This window comes from Talpa europaea (assembly GCF_964194135.1).
Source record: "Talpa europaea genome assembly, chromosome: 1".
Classification (NCBI taxonomy): Eukaryota; Metazoa; Chordata; class Mammalia; order Eulipotyphla; family Talpidae; genus Talpa; species Talpa europaea.
Window position 1 is genome coordinate 155,416,540 of NC_140073.1, and position 23,829 is coordinate 155,440,368.

A 23,829-nucleotide genomic window follows, 5' to 3' on the forward strand; every position below is an offset into this window, starting at 1 on the left:
CACACCACACGCCACGCCGCGTCAGGACAGAACAGCCACGTCTTTGTAATTTTCTCTTCGTTCTTGCACCAGCTCACCGGTGCTGCCATCAGCTACTGTTAATGGGTGACTTCTAGATTATTTAAAATTATTCATGAGGGGCCTCTCAGGAGGCACAGGGGTTAAAGTCTCAGTGCTATTGCCATCAAGCTATTGCCAGCCTCTGCAGCCTGAGTTCGATCCCTGTCCAGGGAGCAACCCACATGGCGCAGCAGACCCCTCCTGTCTCGCCTGCTGCTCCCCTCAGCAGTGGATTTCAGTGGATCTGCCTGTTCTGCTCCCCATTCTGTCTCTGGTGAATCCTTTCACCCCCCCACACCTCTGGCCTACACCCCTTCTTATATGCATAAATAAATAAATCTTTGAAAAAATAAAATTATTCATGAACATCAACAATAGGAATAATATTAAGCCTCTTCCCCAACCAGTAAAATGAGGTCTGTCATCCTTCATTTACATTTTGACAGTGTTCACATGTGAGAACGGCCATGTAGTTTTTCAGGGGCAGGGTGAACGTGGCACCAGGGAGCTGGCTGTGTGAGGACTGGCTCCCGGGCCGGGCTGCTGGGTCGGAGTCCCGTATCCTCACTGACCAGCTGTGTGACTTTGGGAAGTTACCACATTTCTCAGCCTCTGGGTCTCCTCGTCCATGTAAGTGGCGAAAACAGTGATTCACGTCACTCACGGGGGGAATGAAAGCGTGGCCATGTGTGAGGACGGCAGCAGGCTGGCCAGGACAGGAGTCCCCGCGGACGTGCCGGGCACCTGCTGGCCCCTGAGCCTCATCCCGGCTGGTGCAGGTGTGTCCTGAGCCTCTTGTTCATAAATTCGTGTGTGACCCCTGAGGGCCGTGAAGCCAAAGTCAGCGTCGCGAGGGCTCTTAAGCATCTTGTCAATCACACGCTGTGTCCGAACAGGACTGACGCCAGGCTCCGGGAGGACGGGCGCGGCTTTCCAGGAGGTGCTCACGGGCGCCTTCTGTAGCCCCAGGTTCACCCCCGGGCTGTCCACATGGGGTCCCCACAGCAGGGTCAGGGGCACCTAGGACCCGCCTGGCGCTGCAGTGTGCGGGATCCACTCGGCTCAGCAGACTTGGAGCCACCACTCTGATTCCAGCCAGGCCTGCGGGAGGCGGCCGGCCGAGAGAACGTGTCTTTCCCGGGTGGGAAGCCGGGAGAACTGGCTGTCTCTAGCTTGCTATCTGGACATGCTCGGAAGTCCGTGTCCTCCCCAGCTAGCGTGACGCTTGGAAAAGTGTGAATAGAGTTTCAGAGACATTTTGATTTTAACTTGTGCTGAGGTGACCTCCTGGGTGGGTATTAAGTTTCCAGTTGGCCCCTCAGGCCTTATCTGCAAGGACAGTAAGGGCCGCAGGGAGAATCGAGAGGTGGATGAAAACTACGAAAGCAAAGGTTTTCGAGAGTCAAAGAAGTAAGTACTAAATCTGGCCAAACCGGCCGTCACCTCTATCGGGACCTGGCCAGAATGGCGCCCCCTGACATTTGTTTTAGTGACATGTGACATGTCGTGATGTCCTCGACCCGGCTTGGGATTTGATGAGAAAGAGCCACAGAGGAACTAAGGAAGCTGCAGGTCTGAGGCGGGGCCATGGGCTTTCTGGACCCAAACCCACGGTTTCGATGTGCTTTGTTCTTTCCTGCATCACTAAATTCTGCATTTCCTGCCAAGTTTTATGACATGGGTAGATGTTTCTTGGTGTCTTTGTTGGAATTCCTGTGGACAGCGTAGCTTTCGTTATTAAAGAAAAGTCCATCTTGCATTTTGCCTTCACTTCTGACAAGGGGACGTCGTCCTGTCCAACCCAGCCTCTGAAAACGTGGCCCCGTGGGCTCCGTGGTCTTGATGAGCAGGGCGGCTGGGTGTGTTTTTGTGCCATTGAGCTTCCCCTTGGGTGGGTTGGGTTTAGTCTTGCACCGAGTTCTCCCTGGTGTCACCTTATGCCTGCCTTTGTGCTGTCACCCCACTTCTCAGTTCACCCCCTCAGGGCCTGATCCTCCTCTACTGTCCTTTCTTGAGGTTCCAGGGGCCTCTCCCCTCACTCACTGGCCCTCCCTGGGGGCCTCTTCTGCCCTGGGTCCTGGCCCGAGGTCCATGCCTGTGCTCACCTGTGTCCACACCAAGCCTTGCAACCCAATGTGTGTGGATGACCCACAGGGGGTGCCCCTGGAATACGCCCCTGTGAGGCATGTAGCACCCCCACCCTCGTTAGGCCACCACAGTGCCGCCCTGCCCAGAGAGCCACTGGGGGCGCGGTGCCCTCGGCCTGGGGCCAGCACAGGGCTCGCTGTACTGCTCAGGTGGTTTTCCCTTCACTTGCTTGACCGAAAGGTGATGAAAAAGCTAAAGGCCACTTTTCCATGGCAAGGAAATGTAGTTTTTCATTGCCAGGCAGATGAAATGCTTCCTGGCCAGTGCTGCCCTTTGAGGAGCGATTTGTTGCAAGGCGCCCGCGGCCAGTACCTGGCAGGATGGGCCTGCGGTTTGGTTTGCGATAGCGCAGGGGAAGCGCCTCTCTGTAACTGCCTGGGGAGAGGTGAAGCAGGCCTCTTTGCCTTAAAGAGCTGGGCTGGCTGCCCTGAGCGCTGAGGCAAGCCAGTGTGTCCCCAGCTGGAGCGGGTGGGGGTGCTGGGCACAGGCCACCCACACCCACCCCAGCCTGGGCACCCCAGGCCGCTCCCCAAAGAAGGGCTGTGTAAGCCGAGGCCCGGAGGGTGAGAGCGGGCAGCCTCGTGGAGAGGGTTTGGGGAAGAGGGTCCAGACGGGGCTCTGGCAGACAGAAATGCTGGGGCCACGTGAGGAGCAGGACTCGGAGCGGGAGAGGGTGCTGTCAGGCTGGGGAAGCAGCAGGACCCCAGGGGCTCACTGGAGAAGCTGGAGAGGGTGGGGACGGGGGGTGTCACACGGGGGTGGTGGAGATGGGGTGGGAGGGGTGTCGCAGGCAGCTGGGGACCTCAGTGCTGGAGGAGACATAGAGAAGATGATGCTTTTCTTCTAGAAATAAAGAATTTATTGCGTCTGCCTGGCTCATGGGACGCGTGCGTGTGGGTGGTTTATGCTGTAGCTTGGGACAAGGGTGTGGGGACCTGTCTTGTGGTGGTGCTCCTGTCTTGTGGAAAGGGAGGGTCTGGCAGAGCAGGAGGGCTGCCGGGGGCCTCTCCACGGCAGCTGGGCCTGCGTGGTGTGGGCTAACAGCCTGCTCCTGAGCCTGGGGTGAGGGCGGATCGCGGGTGTCCTTGGAGCCCACGTGCCAGCTCTGAGTCTCCCGGTGACTCAGAACACGGGGAACCTCAGGCCCAACCCACAGCCACGGTCGAGCTGGATTGGATCAGGGAGGGTCTCCTCTGTCCCGCCGGAGGGCTGCGTCTTGTAGCTCCCCAGGCTGTCAGGCTGCGGATGCTCCCTGCGCTCCCTTTCCGCCAAGCCACCCACAGAAGCAGCCACTGCGCCCCTCCACGGTGTGGCCCTGGGTGGCACTGCCAGGAGCGCCGGGGCCCTGCGGGGCCAAGGGGCGAGGGCCGCTGTGCCGAAGGTGGAAACTGGAGCGGACCCTGCAGGACGCAGAGGCACGAGGGGGAGCCGGGCACGGCAGCCTGGGGGTGGGCGGGGCGCGCCGACGAGCAGGTGCGAGGAGCGGGCTGTGACCAGGTGCACATGAAGCCCTTTCGCAGCTGAAGCCCGACCGCCCCGCCCCACCCGCAGGAGCCATGTCCTTCGACAGCGCGCGGCTCAGCATGCGGAGCCGGAGGAACGGCACCATGGACAGCACCCGGACGCTGTGCTCCAGCGCGTCCCGCAGCACCAGCGTGTCCTACAGCGAGAGCGTAAGTGCGCGGGCCTGGGCTGGCACCCCCCCCCCACACACACCTTCCCGCCCAGGACACCCCCCTCCACCTCCCCCCACACCCCTTTCGACGCAGCGCACCCCAGGCCGGGGACGCTGGCTGGCTTGGCGCAGCGCCTTTGCCTTCTGGTCGCCAAGAGGGCAGCGGTGACCTTAGCGGTCCAGGAACGCATTTCTTAATGGACTGTCATGAAAGTTAAATTCTGCGCTGCACGTGTTCGCGTCGTGTTTGCTGTTGGCGTCTCGCTTCCCGCCTTGTCAGAAGCCACTTGAACATTTGTTCACCGGAGGACACTGGTTTGCAGCATTAGACGCCGCGTGTGCGCAGCCCTCTGTGTCCACACCTGTCCAGACCGCCCTGGTCGCCCCCCAAGGCCCCCGCGCCCTGCCTGTCCTTCCACACAGGACCCCTCACCCCACCCCCTCCCCTCCCCTCTGCGCTCGCTCGCAGCAGCGGTTCTTGCATCCAGGTCCTCAGCTGCACACCTGGGGCTCGACTGGTTTCACTTTTTATTTTGCTGCAGCTTCTCGCTGTCTCTCCTCCCAACACAACAACCACGTCTCCCTCTGGGGCCTGAGACACACCCAGCCCCACCTGCTGGACAAGCCAGACAGGGGCAGGGGCTTGAGGCTGGGGGATGTGGCATCAGGGGGATGGAGGACAGGGCGGGAACACAGGCTGGGGAGTGTGGGATGCAGGACCAGGCAGGGGTGTAAGGCTGGAGGGTGTGGGGTTGGGGGATGTAGGACCGGGCAGGGGCACAAGGCTCAGGGGTGCGGGACTAGGGCAGGGGTGTAGTTGGCTTAGGGATCCTGACTGCAATGGGGGAATGTGCCTGCTGAAGGCCCTTTCCTGGTGCCTTGGTGCCTCCCACATCCCTGCTGAAACTGGGGTGCCCCACATGTTTTCTGCTCACTCTCAGGTCATTTTAAAAGATCCCCCATGAATGTGGTGTGAAAACTTGGGAAAGCGAATGGAAAGAGAAGGGATTTGGTCTGACGGGCTGGGTTGGTGGCACATCAGTGGGCTGAAAGGACAAACAGGCCGGCAAACCTCCCCAAAGGGGTGCCTGGTGGAGCAGCAAAGAGACACCAGACACACCGTGGGCTTTGCTGCAGGAGAGGGACTCCCCCTCCATTTCTTTTTTGTGGGTGCATGACTGGTGAGGGCTCTCGGGGGCCAAGGAGTCAAGACTGGCTTTGGCTTCAGCAGCCTGACTTGGGGGTCAGCAGTTTGAGAGGCCCCTGGTGACTTGAGGGAAGCGGATTTTCTGCTGGTGCTGCCTCCTGGGACAGGCCAGCCTCTAGTGCTGGGAGCCCATGGCCAGGCCCCTTAGCTTGCAGGTGGGCCCGGACACCCAGCGCCTCTCCACAGGGGCTATTTCTTTTCCCAGGGTGTCGTTTTCCTGGCAAAGGCGGCAGCTTTCTAGAGGGGGTGCGCTCATCCCCCAGAGCAGTCATGGGCTCTGCGGTCCCGCGTCAATTATCTTTTAATTTTTCTATGCTGGGTGTGGGTCGTGGGGTTTCTTTGTGGCTTTATTTTGCATGTGCCTCGCTGTGATGAGTGTGGTTGCTTCTCCTGCACGATGGGCTACCTGTGTGTCCGCTTTCACCCCGGGCTGCCCCAGGAACATTCCCTAGTCCATTGTGCGGCCTGTTGTGTTCTCGGTGACTTATCATCCCTTGTATTTTCTGTTTACTGATCCTGTGATGATGAACGCACACTGCCAGTATCTTCTGGGAGTCGAGGCACTTCCGAAACACTTTCCTTCTGTTTCCAAGTAGTTTGCTTCCCCAACTTTCAGGAAGCCTTGGGCTTAGCAGGGATTTGGGTTTGTCAGAATCAGGTGGCAGAAGTGCCTCACCACCTCACCTGTGGGGGAGTTTTGGGGACATCTTTAGAGGAACCTGCTTAAGAGGAATGGAACTCTGCAGCAATACATTATTTATGCGAAACTGTCAACAAATGCTTATATTCCCTGGGCCGCGAGATGGGAACGCATGATTTATAGGTGTATAATGACATTTATACAGGAAAACGCCAAGTAAATTTTAGAAAAAATTGCATTTAGTTATAAAAATGTTAATGCATGTCTCTTTTAAAGAACTTCATGTACTCTCAACGCTTAACAGATGCTGACTGCTATGAATACGTGGTAAATTCTTAACCCCCTTCAGCTGGTTTAGGTCATATTTAATATCCATTGACAATAGCAGGTGTTGTGAATAAATGAGTAACGGGTTGTCCAATGCTCTTTCTCCAAAGGACTTGGTGAATTTTATTCAAGCAAATTTTAAGAAACGGGAATGTGTCTTCTTTACCAAAGATTCCAAGGCCATGTAAGCAACTTTTTAATCTCTGTTTTTGCTTCTATGTTTGACAATAAATTATTAACAACCATTACAATAACAAAAATCAAATGTTCACTAGTTCATCATTAAAACTGTTTTCATCCTGCAATTATCAGAAATGATGGGGAGCAGGAAGAATCTGGTATGTGGCCTGTAGCTGGTCCCTAGAGAAGTAGCATTTAGAGAATATTTTTAGCTCTGGTAACAGTTGGTAAAGGCACTGAGAGGTTGTTGCTCCCTCTTTATCCCCGAGAGCCTGGGGGTCCACCTAGTTGCCGTGGCAACAAGTGTTGCTGTCTGATGGTGGTTGGCAGGCGACACAGGTATGCCCAGCTCCTCTGCCAGGCTGTCCTTCCCGGTAGCTGACTTTGGGTGTTCCCCAAATAAGATGTTCACCTGCTCAGAGTCTTCATGAGTTCGGGAACAGTAAGGCTGAGTCCCAAAGGCGTGGGGAGCCGGCACCAGCAGCTTAGATGTGGGAGATCCTGGTGGATGTTAGTCCTTGAGCACGTGAGGGCATGGACCCGTGTGGAGCTGGGCCCCAGAGGATGCACCTAACAAGGTTCAGCTGTCACCCTGGCCTCTCTCTTGTTCTTCCTTGCCCTTCCTCTTTTGTCTGCTGGTGATGGGAGCACCGGGCCATTAACTGGGAGTTGTTGCCGTGGTTTATAATTAAAGCACCGATGCTGCATTGAATGGAGCAGGGAACCGAGGAGGAAGAACGGGCCGAGCAGGCAGGAGCATTGGAGTCAGCCCTGGACTCCTCCAGGGCTTGGGTGTCTGTTCGCTGCAAGACCTGGAGCCAACTACCCCCTTTTCTGAACCAAATTCTCTTATCCTACAGCAAAGTGAATATCATAGATTTTTGTAAAGCTACAGTGGGGTAACATAAGCCCTCCTGCCCTAGAGCCTCAGAGCACGGGCGCTTCTCAGTAAATGGGCTTTCTTATTTTGTATGAATTTGAAAAGGAACATCAGAAAAACCAAGGGATTTCTATTTTGTCATTGGCATAAACTGCTTCATTCTGAGTTACTCTGAGGGCGTATCAACCCCGCGAGCGGTTACTTATCCCCACATGTTTCACTGGAAGAGCTTGTCATGACTCTGTTTGGTAGAAAACACAGTTTGGAGTCCCTCATGCAACAAGTATTTCGGTGTTGACTGTGGCGTGGGGGCATTAAATACCTGATTGCCAGTTCTGCGGGGGCCCCGCCAGGCAGCTCTCCTTATCATTTGCCGGACAAGCCACGTGAGGGCCGGAGGGAGGGGTGCTGGGCAGAGCTAAGAGCATGCTGGGGAGCGCGCTGTTCACTTGGCCTGATGGCGTCTGTTCCTCCCACCCGCCCCACCGCGCCAGAGAGAACGTGTGCAAGTGTGGCTACGCGCAGAGCCAGCACATAGAGGGCACCCAGGTCAACCACAACGAGAAATGGAATTATAAGAAGCACACCAAGGAGTTTCCCACCGACGCCTTCGGGGATATTCAGTTCGAGAGTCTGGGGAAGAAAGGGAAGGTGAGCGACGCTCTCCGCGCTGACCAGCCCAGCCCCGTGCTCGCGGCTCTCAGGCCGCCTTGGGGTACCTTGAATTTGCCAGCAGAGGTGGGCAAGATGGCAGAGAGAGAGAGAGATCCTGGAAAAAGCAAAAGCTGTGATTAGATCACGTGCCACCAGAAGCTGGACAGTTAACCGTCTCTTGACCCAGCAGCCTTTGACAGAACAACTGCAGGCACTCACCCGGCATCCACCTCGGCCCTCCCTGCCGCACAGCCCCCCCCCCACCAAGCCTTTGTCCCCCTTAGTCTGGTGGGTGATTTTCCGGAGAATACTTATGGTGCTGAATGAGGAGTCTCGTCCCGCTACACACCACACTGCCCACTCCCCGCTGGCTTTTACGAGGGTGCCTAATGATTGTGGGGAGCAGCTCCTGAATCCTGCTGTGTCCTGGGCCTCAGGGACCGAAGCGTCCTCAGGTGGTGGCACACCTGGGTCCTGCCTCATGTGCCCAGGCGGGTCCTGCAGCCCTGGAGGTGACCCAGCTCTGCTCTCTCTGCCCCGGGCCACCAGGATCTCTGGTCTCCCCACAGCTCTCCCCCCGCCCCCCTTGCTCAGGGCCTGTGGTCCACATGGCTGGAGGCCTCCCCAGATTGTAAATCCCAACCCTGTCTGCTCTACCCCACAACGGCCCCCTTATGGACAAAGTCCCCAGTTGTCCAGCAGGCTCAGCCGCAATCTCAGGCCCCCCCACTCTCCTGCTTCCCTTCCCCTTCCCGACTGGGCCTGGACACAGCCGTGGGGGACCCTCCCCGGTGGCCATCTGCTCCCCTCGCCCTGCCACGGGAGCTGAAGGGCCCACGTGTGACCCCGACCCCTGCCGCGCCCCTTCCCCGCAGTATCTCCGGCTGTCCTGTGACACGGACGCTGAGATCCTCTACGAGCTGCTGACCCAGCACTGGCACCTGAAGACCCCCAACCTGGTCATCTCGGTGACCGGGGGCGCCAAGAACTTCTCCCTGAAGCCGCGGATGCGCAAGATCTTCAGCCGGCTGATCTACATCGCGCAGTCCAAAGGTGCGGCGGGCCCTGGGGTGCAGGGGGAGTTGCTGACGGGCCCTGGAGTGGCAGGGCGGGGAGTGGGGGGAAGCACCCAGCCCCCAAGTTATTCCCTTCCTGCAATGCAAGGTCTTCCCAGTCTGAATGAAATGCCCTTCCGCTGCCCATGCGTGGACTGCAGATGCTGCAGGGCCGGATGGTAAGTGACAGGCAAGATCCTTAGTGATGGACAGACGGGCGCTCTCGCTGGCGGCTGGGGTTTCACCAAGTGACTTGAAAATCAGTGCTAAGGGGTTTCCTTAATGGGTAATTTTATGTTTTTTTTTTTTAAGTAAAGATTGTTTTTCTTCTTCTTCTGTTTTCGTTTTGTTATTTCTACCCATAAAATTTCACCCAGAATATTCTGGTGAATCGAAAGGGTAAGTTTTATTGGCTTACTTTGTAATTTTGAGATCAATGACTCACTTTCGGAAACAGCGATTGTCTGGGAGGCTGGAAGCACCACAGAGTGCTTGAGATCAAAACAGGTGCGGCTTTGGAACTTGGGGTATTCACCTAGCGTTCGTTTTGCTTTTAACTTTGTGTGATAAAACATTTTATACCTACAGAAAAGTTCTAAGAACAATCCAGGGAACATGTGCATACACTTGGATTTACCAACTGTTAACATTTCCCCCACGTTTGTCTTATGTGTTCCCACAAGTGTCGCGCACTGCGATCTGGGGTGGGGATTTCTTGAGAGTAAACAGCGGGTGTCATGACGCGTGGTCCCTAAGCGTGTCCTTCTGGGTCTGCTTGGAGCAGGGGTGGCCCGTGACCAGGACCGTTCTCAGCCACCAGGAGGCATCATTGGCCAATGCGTTATCTGCATTATCTGAAAAAGCGGTCCACGCTTTCATTTTGCTATTTTCCCTACCGTGGCCTTTACAGGAAAAAATATATTTTTTTCCCACTTGGACTCCAAAATATTTAGCTTTTCATATCAAAACAAACTAAAAAGCTTTCTTTCATTGGAACTGCTGTTGAGTCTGTCTTCGGAAGACTTTTAAAAGCATAGGCAGATGTCCTTGTAGGCTGGCCCTCAGTGTGAGCCTGACTGTTGTTTCCTCAGCATGAGATGCAACTTATCGAACACTTGCATTTATTTTATCAGTTTATCTAAACTTAAGATTGAAAAACTTCTATATTAAGAAAATTAATTGGATCTCCCTGGTGGCGCAGCGGTTGAGGGCTGGGTTGCGAAGCTGCCCGCAGCCTCTGCTGCGCCGGTTCGATCCCCGGCTGCTCCCCGGCCACCGGAGGAGGGTCCCGCATGGCGCGCAGACCTCTCCTGCCGCCCGCTGCTCCCCTCAGCAGTGTGCTTCGGTCCTTCTGCCTGCTCTGCTCCCCGCTCTGGCTCTGGTGAATCCTCTCACCCTCCCGCGCTTCTGACTGTACCCAGTGCTTGTATAAACAAACAAACAAACAAACAAATAAATAAATAAATATAAAAAAAGAAAATTAATTGGCTGGGGCCTCCCTGGTGGCGTAGGGGTTAAGTCTCAGTGCTGTCACCACTGCGGCCTGAGTTCAATCCCCGGCCAGGGAGCTACCCACATGGTGCAGCAGACCTCTCCTGTCTCCTCCCTGCACCCCTCAGCAGTGTATTTCAGTAGATCCACCTGTTCTGTTCCCCACTCTGTCTCTGGGGAATCATCTCACCCTCCTGCACCTCTGGCCTGTACCCCAGTTCTACACACACACACACACACACACACACACACACATACACACACACACGAAAACCAGTTGGCTAAATAATGTCTTATTTTAAATATGAACTTTTCCTGAAGTTCAAGAAGTAACTGAGGTCCCCCCACCCCCGTGTATGCTTCTCCATTTCCTGACCAACCAGAGGTGGCCATTTTGAGGCCAACCAGAGGGCAGTTACTTTGTTATGAAACGGAGCAGCTCAGCTTCCTTAACACACATCCTTCATTCATTCAGCAGTTGCTTACTGCCGTGTACCTGCTGAGGCCTGGGGCTGCTGTAGCCGCTCTGTTGGTGCAGGGGCAGCTGTCTTGGTGTCCCTGGGGCTTGCACAGCTGTCATGAAGCAGGAGAGCTGCTTCCGGCTGGCTTCTGCCTGGGTGGCCTGTCAGACTAAGGTCATTGCCAACTTTACAGTCTGTTATTTACTTGCATCAATTTGAAAAACTAAAACAGAATCCCTGCAAAACCTTTGAAATTGAGGAGATCGTCAAATATGAACCTTAGATCATCAGTGTGCAGTTTGTGTAATAGCAAAGCAACGGTGCATTGCAGGCACCAGGGTCACGTTGGGAAGATCCCACCTAGGGTCTGTGAGCATAGGTCCAGAACCTTGCTCAGGACCGACTGCTTTCCCCTGTTGACAGGTGCTTGGATTTTCACCGGGGGCACCCACTATGGCCTGATGAAGAACATTGGGGAGGTGGTGAGAGATAACACCATCAGCAGGAACTCTGAGGAAAACATCGTGGCCATTGGCATAGCGGCTTGGGGGATGGTCTCCAACAGGGACAGCCTCATCAGGAACTGTGATGATGAGGTATGGGGTTGGGGGTGGGGGAGGGGAAGGGGTCTCTGAGGACATGGGAGGAAGACCACAGCCCGGGCTGCAGCCTGAGCACAGGGCCTCTGGGAGGGAGCCTGCTCCTGGGGAAGTTGGCCTGCCCAGGAATGCCTTTGGGACCTCAGAATGGAGACCAAGAACGCCATAATAGAGGAGCTCCTGAGAAGGAGTTGCCAATACACGTGCTTGACATGTTAAAATTTGGTCCTAGCAATATCGTGTGAGAGCCAGGCTCTTTATTCTTCACAGCCATGCCTTGAATCCATCCAGAGATGGCTGAAGCCCTGCCTGCCATACCTTTGTTGCTTGGCCACACTTGTAGGAATTAAAATCACTGCAGTGATCCCTGGCATAGAAGAGGGCTTTGAGCACCCCCTGCTGCAGTAATCAACACATGCAAATGTTTGAAATAAAAGGTAGACTTATAGGGTAGACCTGTGGGGTATTGTCTAGTTGAGTTGCATACCTCCTTAAGCAACAGTTGTTTTTTGCCCAGAAGCTTTGGGCCAGATGCTTAGAAATCCCACTTTATTTATTTATTTATTTTTATTTATTTATACAAGCACTGGGTATAGTCAGAAGCGCAGGAGAGTGAGAGAATTCACCAGAGCCAGAGCGGGGAGCAGAGCAGGCAGAAGGACCGAAGTACACTGCTGAGGGGAGCAGTGGGTGGCAGGAGAGGTCTGTGCGCCATGTGGGACCCTCCTCCGGTGGCCAGGGAGCAGCCGGGGATGGAACCGGCGATGCAGAGGCTGCGGGCAGCTTCGTAACCCAGCGCTCAACCGCTCTGCCACTGGGGAGGCCCAGGAATCCCACTTAAATTTACACCTTCCACCTGGCGCTCCTTGAAGTTTAGATAACTGTTAAGGATCTGGGGATTACTGTGTTTCTTTTATTTTTTAAATGATTTTACTTTTGTGTCTGTTACCATTTTTGAGGTAGTAAGGGGCAGGGAAGAGTGGGGAGGCATGTCCTCTGGTCTCCAGAAGGCGGTGTGGCAGAGGGGGTGGAGGACAGGCTTTGGGAAATACTGGGGTTGAGTCATGCTCCTTTTCTATCTGCATGGTTGCGAGCGAGTTCCCTTCTCTGAGTTTTAATAACAGCAAACTTGTATTATCGTGGGCAGATTGGTGGCACAGGACGAATGGCAGCTTTTATTGACATCTGGATGCTCTGTCATGGATGGCAGAATGGTCTCACATCACATGCCAGCCTCAGGGGTGACAATGGCCTGGGGGTAGGATTCTGAGCAAGTGGCAAGTTGGGTGGGAAGGAATGTGCCTTTGTCTGTGAGAGGTGTTTGGCACAGGCATGAAAGTCATCGTCACTGTCGTGGGTACATTGTGTATATTAATTCATAGAATCACAAATCAACTCTGTAAAGTAGATATTTTTGCCCCTGAGTTGGAGAAACAACAAAAAGACTTGATTACATCCCAGGTGGAAAAATAGAGGGCTCATTCTATGTCAACAAGTAAAACCTGAAATGAATAAAAATTAAACAGAAAACTTCAGTCACTTGGAAACTCAGAAGCAAATAAATTACCTTGTTAAATAGCTATTGTTCAAAAATGAACTTTTAAAAATATAATCTCAGTTACTTTGAGAACAAGGAAAATGGAAACACTGTAATCTGTAGTGGGACTAATGAGGTGTGGTCAAAGCTGCACTCAGAGTGAAATGTATAGCCATTTACATTTGTGAGTAAAAATAAAAATATAATTCAATAATATGAAAATAGCTAACATTTATTTAACGACATTTATGTACTAGGTGCTATTCTAAGTGTTTAACATATATTAACTCGCTTATTCTTCACAATAGTCTAGGAGAGGACTAATACTCAAATTGTAGTGCTAATTGTTACTCCTTTATGTATCTGTGAAGGGGAGTGCCAGGACCACCTCTGTTTGCTTTGTAGCAAACACATGATCTTGTGGTCTCCGCCCTCTTCTCGATCTTTTCAGAGCAAGTTGGTCTTTCACATAAGTTGAATGTGGTGATGGTTCATACTAACTCTGTTGGCCAACCTTCCTAAGTGGTTCCTATTTGGGGTCCCAAACCCCATCCCAGGGCTGTCCTGGGACCCCGATTTATCTGACTTGAGCCACGACCACATTTCACCAACATTAAAGTTTTATGTGATTTTGAGTTTTTTTCTCCTCTTCCATCAGTTTTATTTTTCTGAAGTCAGGATTATGTTGTTGCTCTACAACAGCATTAGCAGACACAGCCCAAGGCACACCTCCATTTCCTTATTATTTATGCTTTACATCCTTCCGTCCAGGCAAAACAAAACAATACAATAAACAAGACGAGGCAATGCAGTAAAAGTTCACACTTACTGAGTGGAACCTCATTAAATCTATAGGCTGATGCAGAGAAAACTGCAAGGGTTAGACTGTCAAGTCCTCTCCAATGCCATGGTATGTCCATGTCTCCCAATTTATGCAAGTCTCTGTTTTCAGGGAAGTTATTTAAGCCATGTATTTTTCACACATCTATTTTCTGAAGATTTTACATTGTTGTTATTGTTGTGAATGGGGCCTTTAGTCAAGGTAATTTTTGAAGTGGTTTTTGCTTGTCTAGATAAAAGCAGTGATTTGTCTGCTTCTCGGAATCACACTCTGCGAGCTCTTTCTCTTGTCACAGTAATTTTTCAGTAGATTCTCTGGGTGTCCTATGTTTGCAACCACATCTTTGATAAATAATGTTATTTTTTAAAATGGCTCTTTTATCGATGTACTCTGCGCTTTTTGCTCATCTGGTTGCCCAATGTAATGTGAAATAACAGTGATGTTAGCAGCTACAGGCGTTCACGTACCACAGCTCGTGGGATTAGCCTCCCAGCTCAAGCTACTCAGAAGGATTTGGCTAACTGTTCAATAGATGTGCATAGTTTTAACAATATCATAGGGCATCATCCTTTTATTTCTAGCTTAAATTTTTTTAATTCAAGAATGAATACTGAGTATAAAATATATTTTTGCTTCTATACTGCTGTTATTTTTCACCTGTGAGCCATAATGTAATGGACTGCAGCCTGGAAACAGCGCTAATTGCTCAGCAGTAATCCTGCTCGGTGTAGTATACAGACCGCGTCTCCTTGGTCCACTCATCTCTCTTTAGACCCACTTTTTAACTCCAAGTCTTGGCAGATTCCAGGTGAATATGTGTGTCTAGGAATGTCTACCCCGCCTGTAACCACCCAGTCACAAATACACACGTGTATGTGTAAATACACACACACACGTCTTTGTGTGTGTGTGAATATGTTTGTGTATATACTGTCCTTCCCTGAGTGCTCTCAGTTTTGATGAATTCACTGAACAGAGCCGAGAGAGATGAAATGAGACCTGGATTGGGAATCTGACCCTTACACTGTCGCTGGCCATTAGGGAGCTCGCTCTCCGGCTATTCTTTTCCTGAGTCTTTCCTCGTTAAGGTTTTGGAGTCAGCGCTCTGCGAGGGAATACAAGAAGTGGGAGTTATTTGTGACAATGGTCAAGTGGTCCTTGACCTTCATTTCTCCCTGTTGAAAGTGAAGGCCTGTACGTAAGAACTCTGCGACCCTTCTGAGCTGGGGAATCTGGGCGAGGCATCCGTGGAGTTGAATCTGAAGCATTTACCTTACTATGAACATGTGTCTTGGCCGACACATGGCGTCTCAAGGCCAGTTTCTCTGTGCTTCCCAGGAGTACTTTTCTGCCCAGTACATTATGGACGACTTCAAGAGGGACCCTCTGTACATCCTGGACAACAACCATACCCACCTGCTGCTCGTGGACAATGGCTGCCATGGGCACCCCACGGTTGAGGCGAAGCTCCGGAATCAGCTGGAAAAGTACATCTCCGAGCGCACTATTCAAGGTCAGTGTGTAGGACGTGGCCGTTGCTCAAGCATGATGAGCCCACCTCATCGGCCCTGACGCCGAGGAGGGGCTGTTATTCCTCTTCCTTACGATAGCAGGAGTGTTCCCGCCAGGGTCCCTGAGCCCTTCCACCTGGGGGAGCGGTGCCTTGTCCCTCTCAGATTTGTCAGGATAGAAATCCGTTGGCTCTTCTTAACAATAGTTAAGAACAAACCCACCCATGGAGCCAAATCTGGGCTCACGAGGGTAAGAAAGTATGAGAGCCAACACATGGTCTAACGGTTGGATGGTTCGCTTCTGTGAATCTTGTGTATCAGAGAAGCCCCCAGAACATCTGTTTCAAGGAGAGAGTGCAGCATTCAGCGACAGCCTGACACTCTCTTCCTGTGTTCAAATGGTGTTGAGATGGGGCCTGTGTGGATCCAGAGTCTCTCATGCTCTCAGGAGGGGCTTGTTGGAGATGTTCTCAGCCTTTCCCTTCCACAATGGGATGTGTGTGTGTGTGTATGTGTGTGTAGATACATATGCACAGATATTATACATGATTTATGTGTGCACACATGTGTACATGCACAGATATCATGCATATGTGTGTGTACAATGATCTGCCTTGAGAGAACATGTACTCATGCTAATTTTTCATCCACGCAAGAAAGCTGGATTGTGCGGGCCTCCCCTGGTGGTGCAGTGGTTGATCACTGGGCTGCAAAGCTGCCCGCAGCCTCTGCAGCACCGGTTCGATCCCCGGCCACCGGCGAGGGTCCCACATGCACACAGACCTCTTCTGCCGGACCCGCTGCTCCCCTCAGCAGTGTATTTCGTTGGTCGGCCTGTTCTGTTCCCCGCTCTGGCTCTGGTGAATTCTCTCACCCTCCCGTGCTTCTGACTGTACCCAGTGCTTGTATAAATAAATAAATAAGTCTTTAAAAAAAAAAAGAAAAAGAAAGCTGGATTGCGCAATTGAGAAGGATAAACTGAACCTAACCTGAGGTATATTAGCCAAAGTAAATCATTCGCAGATTTCACTATGATTTGACCTGACTGGGCCATGCTGCTGCAGGGTTGGGGCACAGACATGCATCCTCTGTGGCCAGTGAGTAGACAGTCAGGACCCCACACCCTGGACTCTGGGCACAGAAGTTTCTGGCCCACCTCTTCCTTGTGGTAGGTGAGTATTTTGAATGAGCCCCCAACATTTTTTGCTTTATGTTTTCCAGATTCCAATTATGGCGGAAAAATCCCCATCGTGTGTTTTGCCCAAGGAGGTGGAAAAGAGACTTTGAAAGTGAGTCTTGGTTTTCTAGAGGCTCAGTTACCATGTCTACTCTGCACACTTGTATGTTCAGGGCTGTGGGGCTCACCTAACCTGGTCTGACTAGTTTCTTTCAATGAAGCAAATAGGGAACATTTTCTCACCCACCACCTTCCCTGACAGGCTGACGTGGGTGAGACCTTGCAGGGTCACGGCTCGCCTGTCCATTCGGTGTTGATGTTGGTCATCAGCCTGACCTTGAGACTTAACCAACACATACTGGAAAACCATGGGCACCCCACCTCTCGGAGAGGTGGTCACACACTCAGGTTGCCCCCAAGTCAGGGTTCACAGCCCATCTGAGCCCCTCTGTGTGCTCTAGGGCACGCCCATGAAGGGGTGTCAGGCCCTACAGGATTCTGAGACTATGGAGAGTTCCTTGAGTGGTCTGTGCCTGCCACGGGTGACTGAGTGGGAGTTCAGCCTCCTGCCCACCCGCGGAGACTCTGGGGTCACTGATTCCCCTCCACGGTGTCTGGTTTCTATGAAGGCAGCACAAGCGTGGGGGTGTTCACCCAGGAAGCAAATGTGTATTTATTTTCTTCCATGAAAGGAGGTTGAGAAGGGAAATGTGTGAGTCAGAGTAATACAAAATAGGTGAGCGCTGCTCGGACCGTGTTTTCATGCCTCGAAAGCGCGAGCTGTTGACTTCCACCAGCTCTCAAGGCTGTTGAATGTGGCCTGAAGGGGAGTCACTCAAATCTACAATGCCAGTATTTGGGGAATCGCTTTTATCCAAGGGGCTGTTTTTTTTTTTTTTTTTAAAGATTTATTTATTTATTTATTTATACAAGAACCGGGGTACAGGCAAGATTCATGGGAGGGTGAGAGGATTCACCAGAGACAGAGCGGGGAACAGAACAGGCAGACGGGCCGAAGACACTGCTGAGGGGAGCAGCGGGCGTGACAGGAGAGGTCCGCGCGCCATGCGGGACCCTCGCCAGCCGGCTGGGATACATCCGGCGCTGCAGAGGCTGCGGACAGCTTCACAGCACGGCGCTCAACTGCCTGCGCCACCAGGGGAGGCCCCAGGGGGCTGTTTTAAAGCATTTATTTATGGAAAACCTAAGCTAGTCACATGTGTCCTTATTCTGGAATGCGCTGCTAGCCCAGGATGCAGTGCCGCCGGCTTTCTCTTTCTAAGGCGGTGGCTAACATCTGGCTTGCTGCCGATTGAAGAGAAAAATGCACAGGAAGCAGAGCAGGGCCGTGTCCACGTGGCCTGGTCACCACTTGCTCGAGAGCCTGGTCCTGAGCCAGGTTCCGCGGGCCACCAGTGTCTCTTCCATCGCCCACTCTGTCCCCTTCCCCAGGCCATCAATACCTCCATCAAGAGCAAAATCCCGTGTGTGGTGGTGGAAGGCTCGGGCCAGATCGCCGACGTGATCGCCAGCCTGGTGGAGATGGAGGACGTCCTGACCTCGTCCATCGTCAAGGAGAAGCTGGTGCGCTTCCTGCCCCGAACGGTGTCCCGGCTGCCAGAGGAGGAGATTGAGAGCTGGATCAAGTGGGTGAGTCTGACGGGGGCCTGCAGGGCCCAGAAAAAGCGCCAGGCGCAGGGGAGGGAGGACACCTCACAAGCGGACTCCACCAGCGCCTGTGCGTCTCTGGCATTTTCTTGACAACTTTGGGAGGGACTCACACGATGTTTCTCGCTGGAAACTGGAGCTCATGCATGTGAACTGATCTGCAGAGTCTCTGTCCCCCATAAGGGGCTGACGTGGGTTTAAACTCCCTCTGCCTGTTTGCAGAGCTGGTGTCCTTCTTTTGCACCGTAAGGTCCACCGTGTTTAGCTTCCGTGTTTTGCCTCTCAGGGGCGGATAGGAAGGAAGCCCTTGGTGATGATGATTCTAGTATCTTTAATGGAGAAACTGTTAGGACAGAATAATTGCTTTTCTGTTTTTCTTTTTGTGTGTGTAGGAGAACTGGGGCATAGCCAGAAGTGCGGGGGGCGGGTGGTGGTGAGAGGATTTCCTAGAGACAGAGTGGGGAACAGAACAGGCCGATCCACTGAAATCCACTGCTGAAGGGAGCAGCGGGGAGACAGGAGAGGTTTTTTTTTTAAGATTTATTTATTCATGCATACAAGAGCTGGGGTGTAGGCCACAGGTGCAGGGGGTGAGAGGGGTCCCCAGAGACAGAGCAGGGAACAGAACAGGCAGACTGACTGAAACACACTGCTGAGGGGAGCAGCGGGCGAGTCAGGAGAGGTCTGCCTCGCCATGTGGGTTGCTCCCTGGCTGGGGATGGAACTCAGGCCACCATGGAGGCCCAATAATTGCTTTGCTATGTTAACTGGCCTGTGGTGCATTTGGAATCTCTCACCTTTCTCATTATTTTCTCACGAGATCATGTAAGCTTTTGCTTTTCTTGATATTCTGCAAGTGAGTGAAATCGTACTGCATGTGTCTTTCTCCTTTTGACTTATTTCACTTAGCATCTTCCCCTCAAGGCCCACCCATGTTGCTGGCAATGCCATAGCCAGTGTTCACTGAGCAACCTCCCAGGGCAGCTGTGGGCTGCCTCCCGGGTGAGGTGGGCAGCCCAACCCAAACTAGGCTCCCGGTTTCTCAACCTCTCCAGGCCATCCAGGCTCCTGCCGGGACCTGTGCTCTCCTGGTTACCCCCCTGAACCTACTTGTTCCTCAACTTCTCAAGAAGTTGACCAAGCTACCAGCTAACCTAGAGACCATTCATTTCAAACTCTTTCATCTTTCCACTTACTCAGTTGCTATCTCGTGAGCACACGAGTAGGCTGGGTGCTGGAGCAGGGGCTTCAGAAAGAGCAGTGTCACCACAGAAGATGTCCTTGTCCTCACAGAGAAACCAGAAGCAATGGGAGAGTTCATGCTGAGTGATCACGATAGGACACATTGTAGAATTTCCAGCTGACATGGGTGTCGGGAGGAGAGGTGATGTGGGAACTGGAGGCCATGAGCCGGGGCAGCCTGGCCGGGGTGGGGACCTCTCAGAAGGGAGAAGAGAGATGGGATCCGTGGTCTGCAGGACGGGCTGAGATGGTGATGGTGGCAGCAGCATGTGCAAAGGTCTTGAGGTGTGAGGCAAATATGGCCCACAGGGGAGCAAGGGTCATTATGAACGGATGCTGAGGCTTCTGGAGGCAGCCCGGGAGACCCTCCAGTGCCATTTCAAGATTTTGGTTTTGTTTAAATGCATTGGAAAACACGGCGAGAATGTAGTCAAATGTATGTTCCAGAAAGCTCTCACGGGCTGTGGAAGAGAGCGGCCTCAGGAGGCAAGTGTGTGGGGGAGGAGAGACCGCCTGGGGTCCCCTGCAGTGTCTCTGGGCCCCCCAGTTGGCTGCGTAATCACTGTCTCCTTCTTCCTTTTCATTTCAAAGGAAATGATGTCTCACCCTCTCCCCACGCTGCCACCCCACGTGTGCCCCTGAACCTTGGCGCCTCGGCCCTCCCTGCCTGTCAGTTCCACCTGCATCTCTTTCCTTGTTTGAAGCCAGGCTGCGGCTTGCTGAGGGACTTCCGTTCACACGGCCAGCCCCTCCACGCGCGCCGGCGGCCTCCCCAGCAATTTGATTTAAAAAGGTTTTTTTGCACTCAACATTGCAGAACACATTACAGAGTGAAGCTTCACAGAAAAAGCACATGACGGGAAAATCTGAGGGCAACACACCCAAGTCCTCACTTCGCTGTCCTGTCACCAAATCCGGTTATGTCCTGTTCACATGGAGCTTTCCCTTCCTTTCCTTCCTGTGGTTTTCTGTTGCCTGTTCTTCATTTACTCACTCATCCAACCACAGAGCACCCAGCACGTGCCAAGCTTTATTTCATGCATGCGTGTACACACACACACACACACACACACACACACACACACACACACGTCCCCGGGCAGTGAGGCGCTCAGCTTTTTGGTCTGTGTCTCCTCTCACCAGTGCTTCACGCTCTTTGTGGCCAAGGACTTGTGATTCCAATTTAGACATTAGACGTCACAAGTCCCGGCGCTGCGGGCCAGGGACGGTCTGGAGCAGCCCTCCGGGGGGCTTTTTAGATGTTGAAAGATTCAGCCCCCAAAGAGAAGTTTATGCTCCTCATGCCGAAAACCTGCAGACTGGTGACTTTGTTCTCTCGCTGTTGCCAGCTCAAAGAGATTCTCGAGAGTTCTCACCTCTTAACAGTTATTAAAATGGAAGAAGCCGGGGACGAGATCGTGAGCAACGCCATCTCCTTCGCGCTGTACAAAGGTGAGCGAGACCCCGGGGGCTGCTGGGCCTGCTGTCTGCGGGTTTAATGACCAGCATTTATTTTTTTCAACAGCTCCATCTATATCCAATCTTGCACTTAGTGTTGGTTTTCAGAGGTTAGAATGTCTGTTCTTGACCTGCTGGGTTAAGTCTTCCTGGCTGTGTATTTTTAATAGAAGATGAATTTTATGTCATTCCAAAGACTAGTCAAATGTGATCAGTGATCTCTCCATGAACGGATGCCAATGCCGGTTTGAGGGGTGATGAAACAATGGACTCTTGTCCCAGAATTCCACACACACATTCACACGTGCGTGCCCAGACACTCCACACACGTAAATAATTTGCATTCCATTTCAGGGACTTAGAGTTACCTGAAGCTTGTGAATGAGCGCCAGGTTGTCAGTTCCCATCTCTGATCTTTGCTGTCTTAGAATCCCAGCACGGTGGCTGTTACCTGAAGAAAATAGATCCTCGGCAGAGGCTGGCCTCCAGAGCTGAGCTGCCGATCCGTGCATGTGAGGGTGCACTGAGGGGTGAAGCCCCAGCCAAGGTGGCTTAAGCATTATCTGTTTGTCAGACTCATTCTTACTGTGCTTGCCAGAAATTTGCATATGAAGATATTTATTAAATGGGATTCTATCTGTGAGCTACACAGAAGCAGGAAATATTAGCACTGGGAAGGGCCAGTGGAACATTGTTATCATGTGACTCTTATTTCATAGATTTAGGTGCAGTATCCATCAGATGGGGTCCTTGAAATATAATATTGATAGGTATAAATGTATTTATTTATCTGAATTATGGGAAAATGTCAACATACTGCAGTTACCTATAAAGAAATGAAAAGATACTATCATTGCTTGGATTTATCCTCATCCTGTCCTTTGGGACATCCAGAATCTGGGTAAGAATGAGTGAAAAATACAGTGACATGACAGTTCTGCGTGTTTGACTGCAAGAAGACATGTTAGAAACTCCTTGACCAATGGTTCTGCTAGTTGGCTACACCGATGGTTCTAACTCCTTATTTCTGGCTTTTAGGTGAGTTGACTTTTTCCTGATCTCTCACAGCCTTTAGCACCAACGAACAAGACAAAGATAACTGGAGTGGGCAGCTGAAGCTGCTGCTGGAGTGGAACCAGCTGGAGCTGGCCAGTGACGAGATTTTCACCAATGACCGCCGCTGGGAGGTAAATAAGAAGCCCTCCTGGCGATTTCAGCTGGACAAGGGCTGGCCCATTTCTGGAGAGGTCTGCAGACTGAGTCGTGGAAGGACTGTCCCTCGTGCCCCTTGTCTGTTGCCTGGGGTTATAGCTTGGGTGGCTGGTTTGTTGTGAATAGAAATAAAAATAAGAGCACCCATGTAAGTCCCTAGTCATCTACCACTGCCACCCAGAGCTGTAGTTCTTCAGCCTTGATGTAGGGGTGCACAGCTCCTCTGGGGAATGGACGGGCAGGAATTTGGGGGAAATGCATGCACCGCGATTGGAAGGAGGTTTACAGAAACAGCCTGACCGAAAATCAAGACAGCAGTGCTCGTTTTTGCATCCTGCCCCTTCTCCTGGGCAACGTTCCCATAACGGAATTGTCAGCAGTAGTGAGATTCATAAGGGAAAATGGGAGCAAGTTGATTGAAGACACACAATGAATGTCTTTGGCTAATAACCACGCTCCGGGTCATCTGAGCACCTCCGACATGGAAGCTATGTGTGCAGCTGGGCCGCGTCCTCTCGGGACACTGGCCTCGCTCACTTTCAGGTCGCATTTGTTAAAAAGCAGCATCCTCTTGGGCACGACTGAAGTGAGGTCAGCCTGAACAGCTGTCTCGTGGGGGCAGCTACAGCTTGTCACACTCACTGGCACCTGCAAGGCCTCGTGCTTCTCTGTCCCTTCCTGGGCTGATTTCAATCATGTGGGGGCAGCGAGACTTGGCTTCACCACGCGTGTCTGGAGCTAAATGCGTGTGTTGGTTGGAAAGACAGCAACTGTTGTCCTTCTGTGGTGCAGAAAACACTTCTGGCCCATTGTGCATAACGAAGGGCGAAGGCTTGATTTCTGTTCACATGGGATCAGTTTTAATAATAGAGGCAAATAAAGTAATGGCAGATGGATTTTTAAATTATTCATTCCTTTAGCAAACACTGACTTGTATTTGGTCTTTGCAGTGTAATGAGCCCGATTACACAGGCGAGCCTGCAGTGGGGAAGTAGAATTACAAGTAGATCTCGCTAATTGATTCGTAAGTGAATCCCTGTGCGAAGTGCTCTATCTAAGTGAGGTCAGACGGTGCAAATCGACGTGATCTCAGGCACATATTGAACATGCACTTAATTTTATGAACTCAGCTAGAGAGAGTTAAGGGTGAGGGCAGAATGGTTAAGAGTCTGGAGTCAGGTCAGCCCCTGCGTGTGATTTAACCTTGACAACCCACCTAAGCTTTCTCTGCCTCCATTCCTCATCTGGTTGTAGGGAGAGCTAACAGTGACATTTAAAGATGTTGTGAAATACAGTCATTACTTAAAATTAAATTATCTAGACTTAGAACTAAATCTAATTGATTAAAAACAGATAATAAGCAAGAATCATGACTTTCTAATTATTTTACTGCATTTATGATTAGATGCAGATAAATTATTTATTAGATTTAAATAAATTATTTACTAGATTCAAAGAAATTATTTATTTATTTATTTTTAAAGATTTATTTATTTATGCATACAAGAGCTGGGGCACAGGCCAGAGATGTGGGGGGCAAGAGGATCTACCAGAGACAGAGTGGGGAACAGAACAGGCAGACTGACGAAATACACTGCTGAGGGGAGCAGCGGGGAGACAGGAGAGGTCTGCTGTGCCATGTGGGTAGCTCCCTGGCCGGGGATCGAACTGGTGCTGCAGGGGCTGCAGATTGCCTCATAGGTTGAGTCTTAACCCCTTGCGCCACCAGGGAGGCCCGAAAGGCAAAAAGATTTAGAAGGAAATGTGGAGCTCTGGGCACAAGACCCTTGCCTTTGGGACTGAGGA

General features: G+C 51.9%; 1 protein-coding gene across 2 annotated transcripts in view; it reads left to right on the plus strand.

The window, feature by feature from the left end:
• Window positions 1-3,764: 3,764 nt before the first annotated feature.
• Window positions 3,765-23,829, plus strand: part of TRPM8 (transient receptor potential cation channel subfamily M member 8) — a gene marked incomplete at both ends in the record, with an annotated part of 50,115 nt that continues 30,050 nt past the window's right edge. For both annotated transcript variants that reach the window (XM_084240935.1, XM_084240934.1), the window contains 10 exons: window positions 3,765-3,881; window positions 6,168-6,241; window positions 7,612-7,768; window positions 8,647-8,824; window positions 11,202-11,374; window positions 15,094-15,268; window positions 16,488-16,555; window positions 17,896-18,093; window positions 20,703-20,805; window positions 21,880-21,998. In XM_084240935.1, the coding sequence (XP_084097061.1) occupies window positions 3,765-3,881; window positions 6,168-6,241; window positions 7,612-7,768; window positions 8,647-8,824; window positions 11,202-11,374; window positions 15,094-15,268; window positions 16,488-16,555; window positions 17,896-18,093; window positions 20,703-20,805; window positions 21,880-21,998 (1,362 nt within the window). The remainder of the gene's footprint in view (window positions 3,882-6,167; window positions 6,242-7,611; window positions 7,769-8,646; window positions 8,825-11,201; window positions 11,375-15,093; window positions 15,269-16,487; window positions 16,556-17,895; window positions 18,094-20,702; window positions 20,806-21,879; window positions 21,999-23,829) is intronic.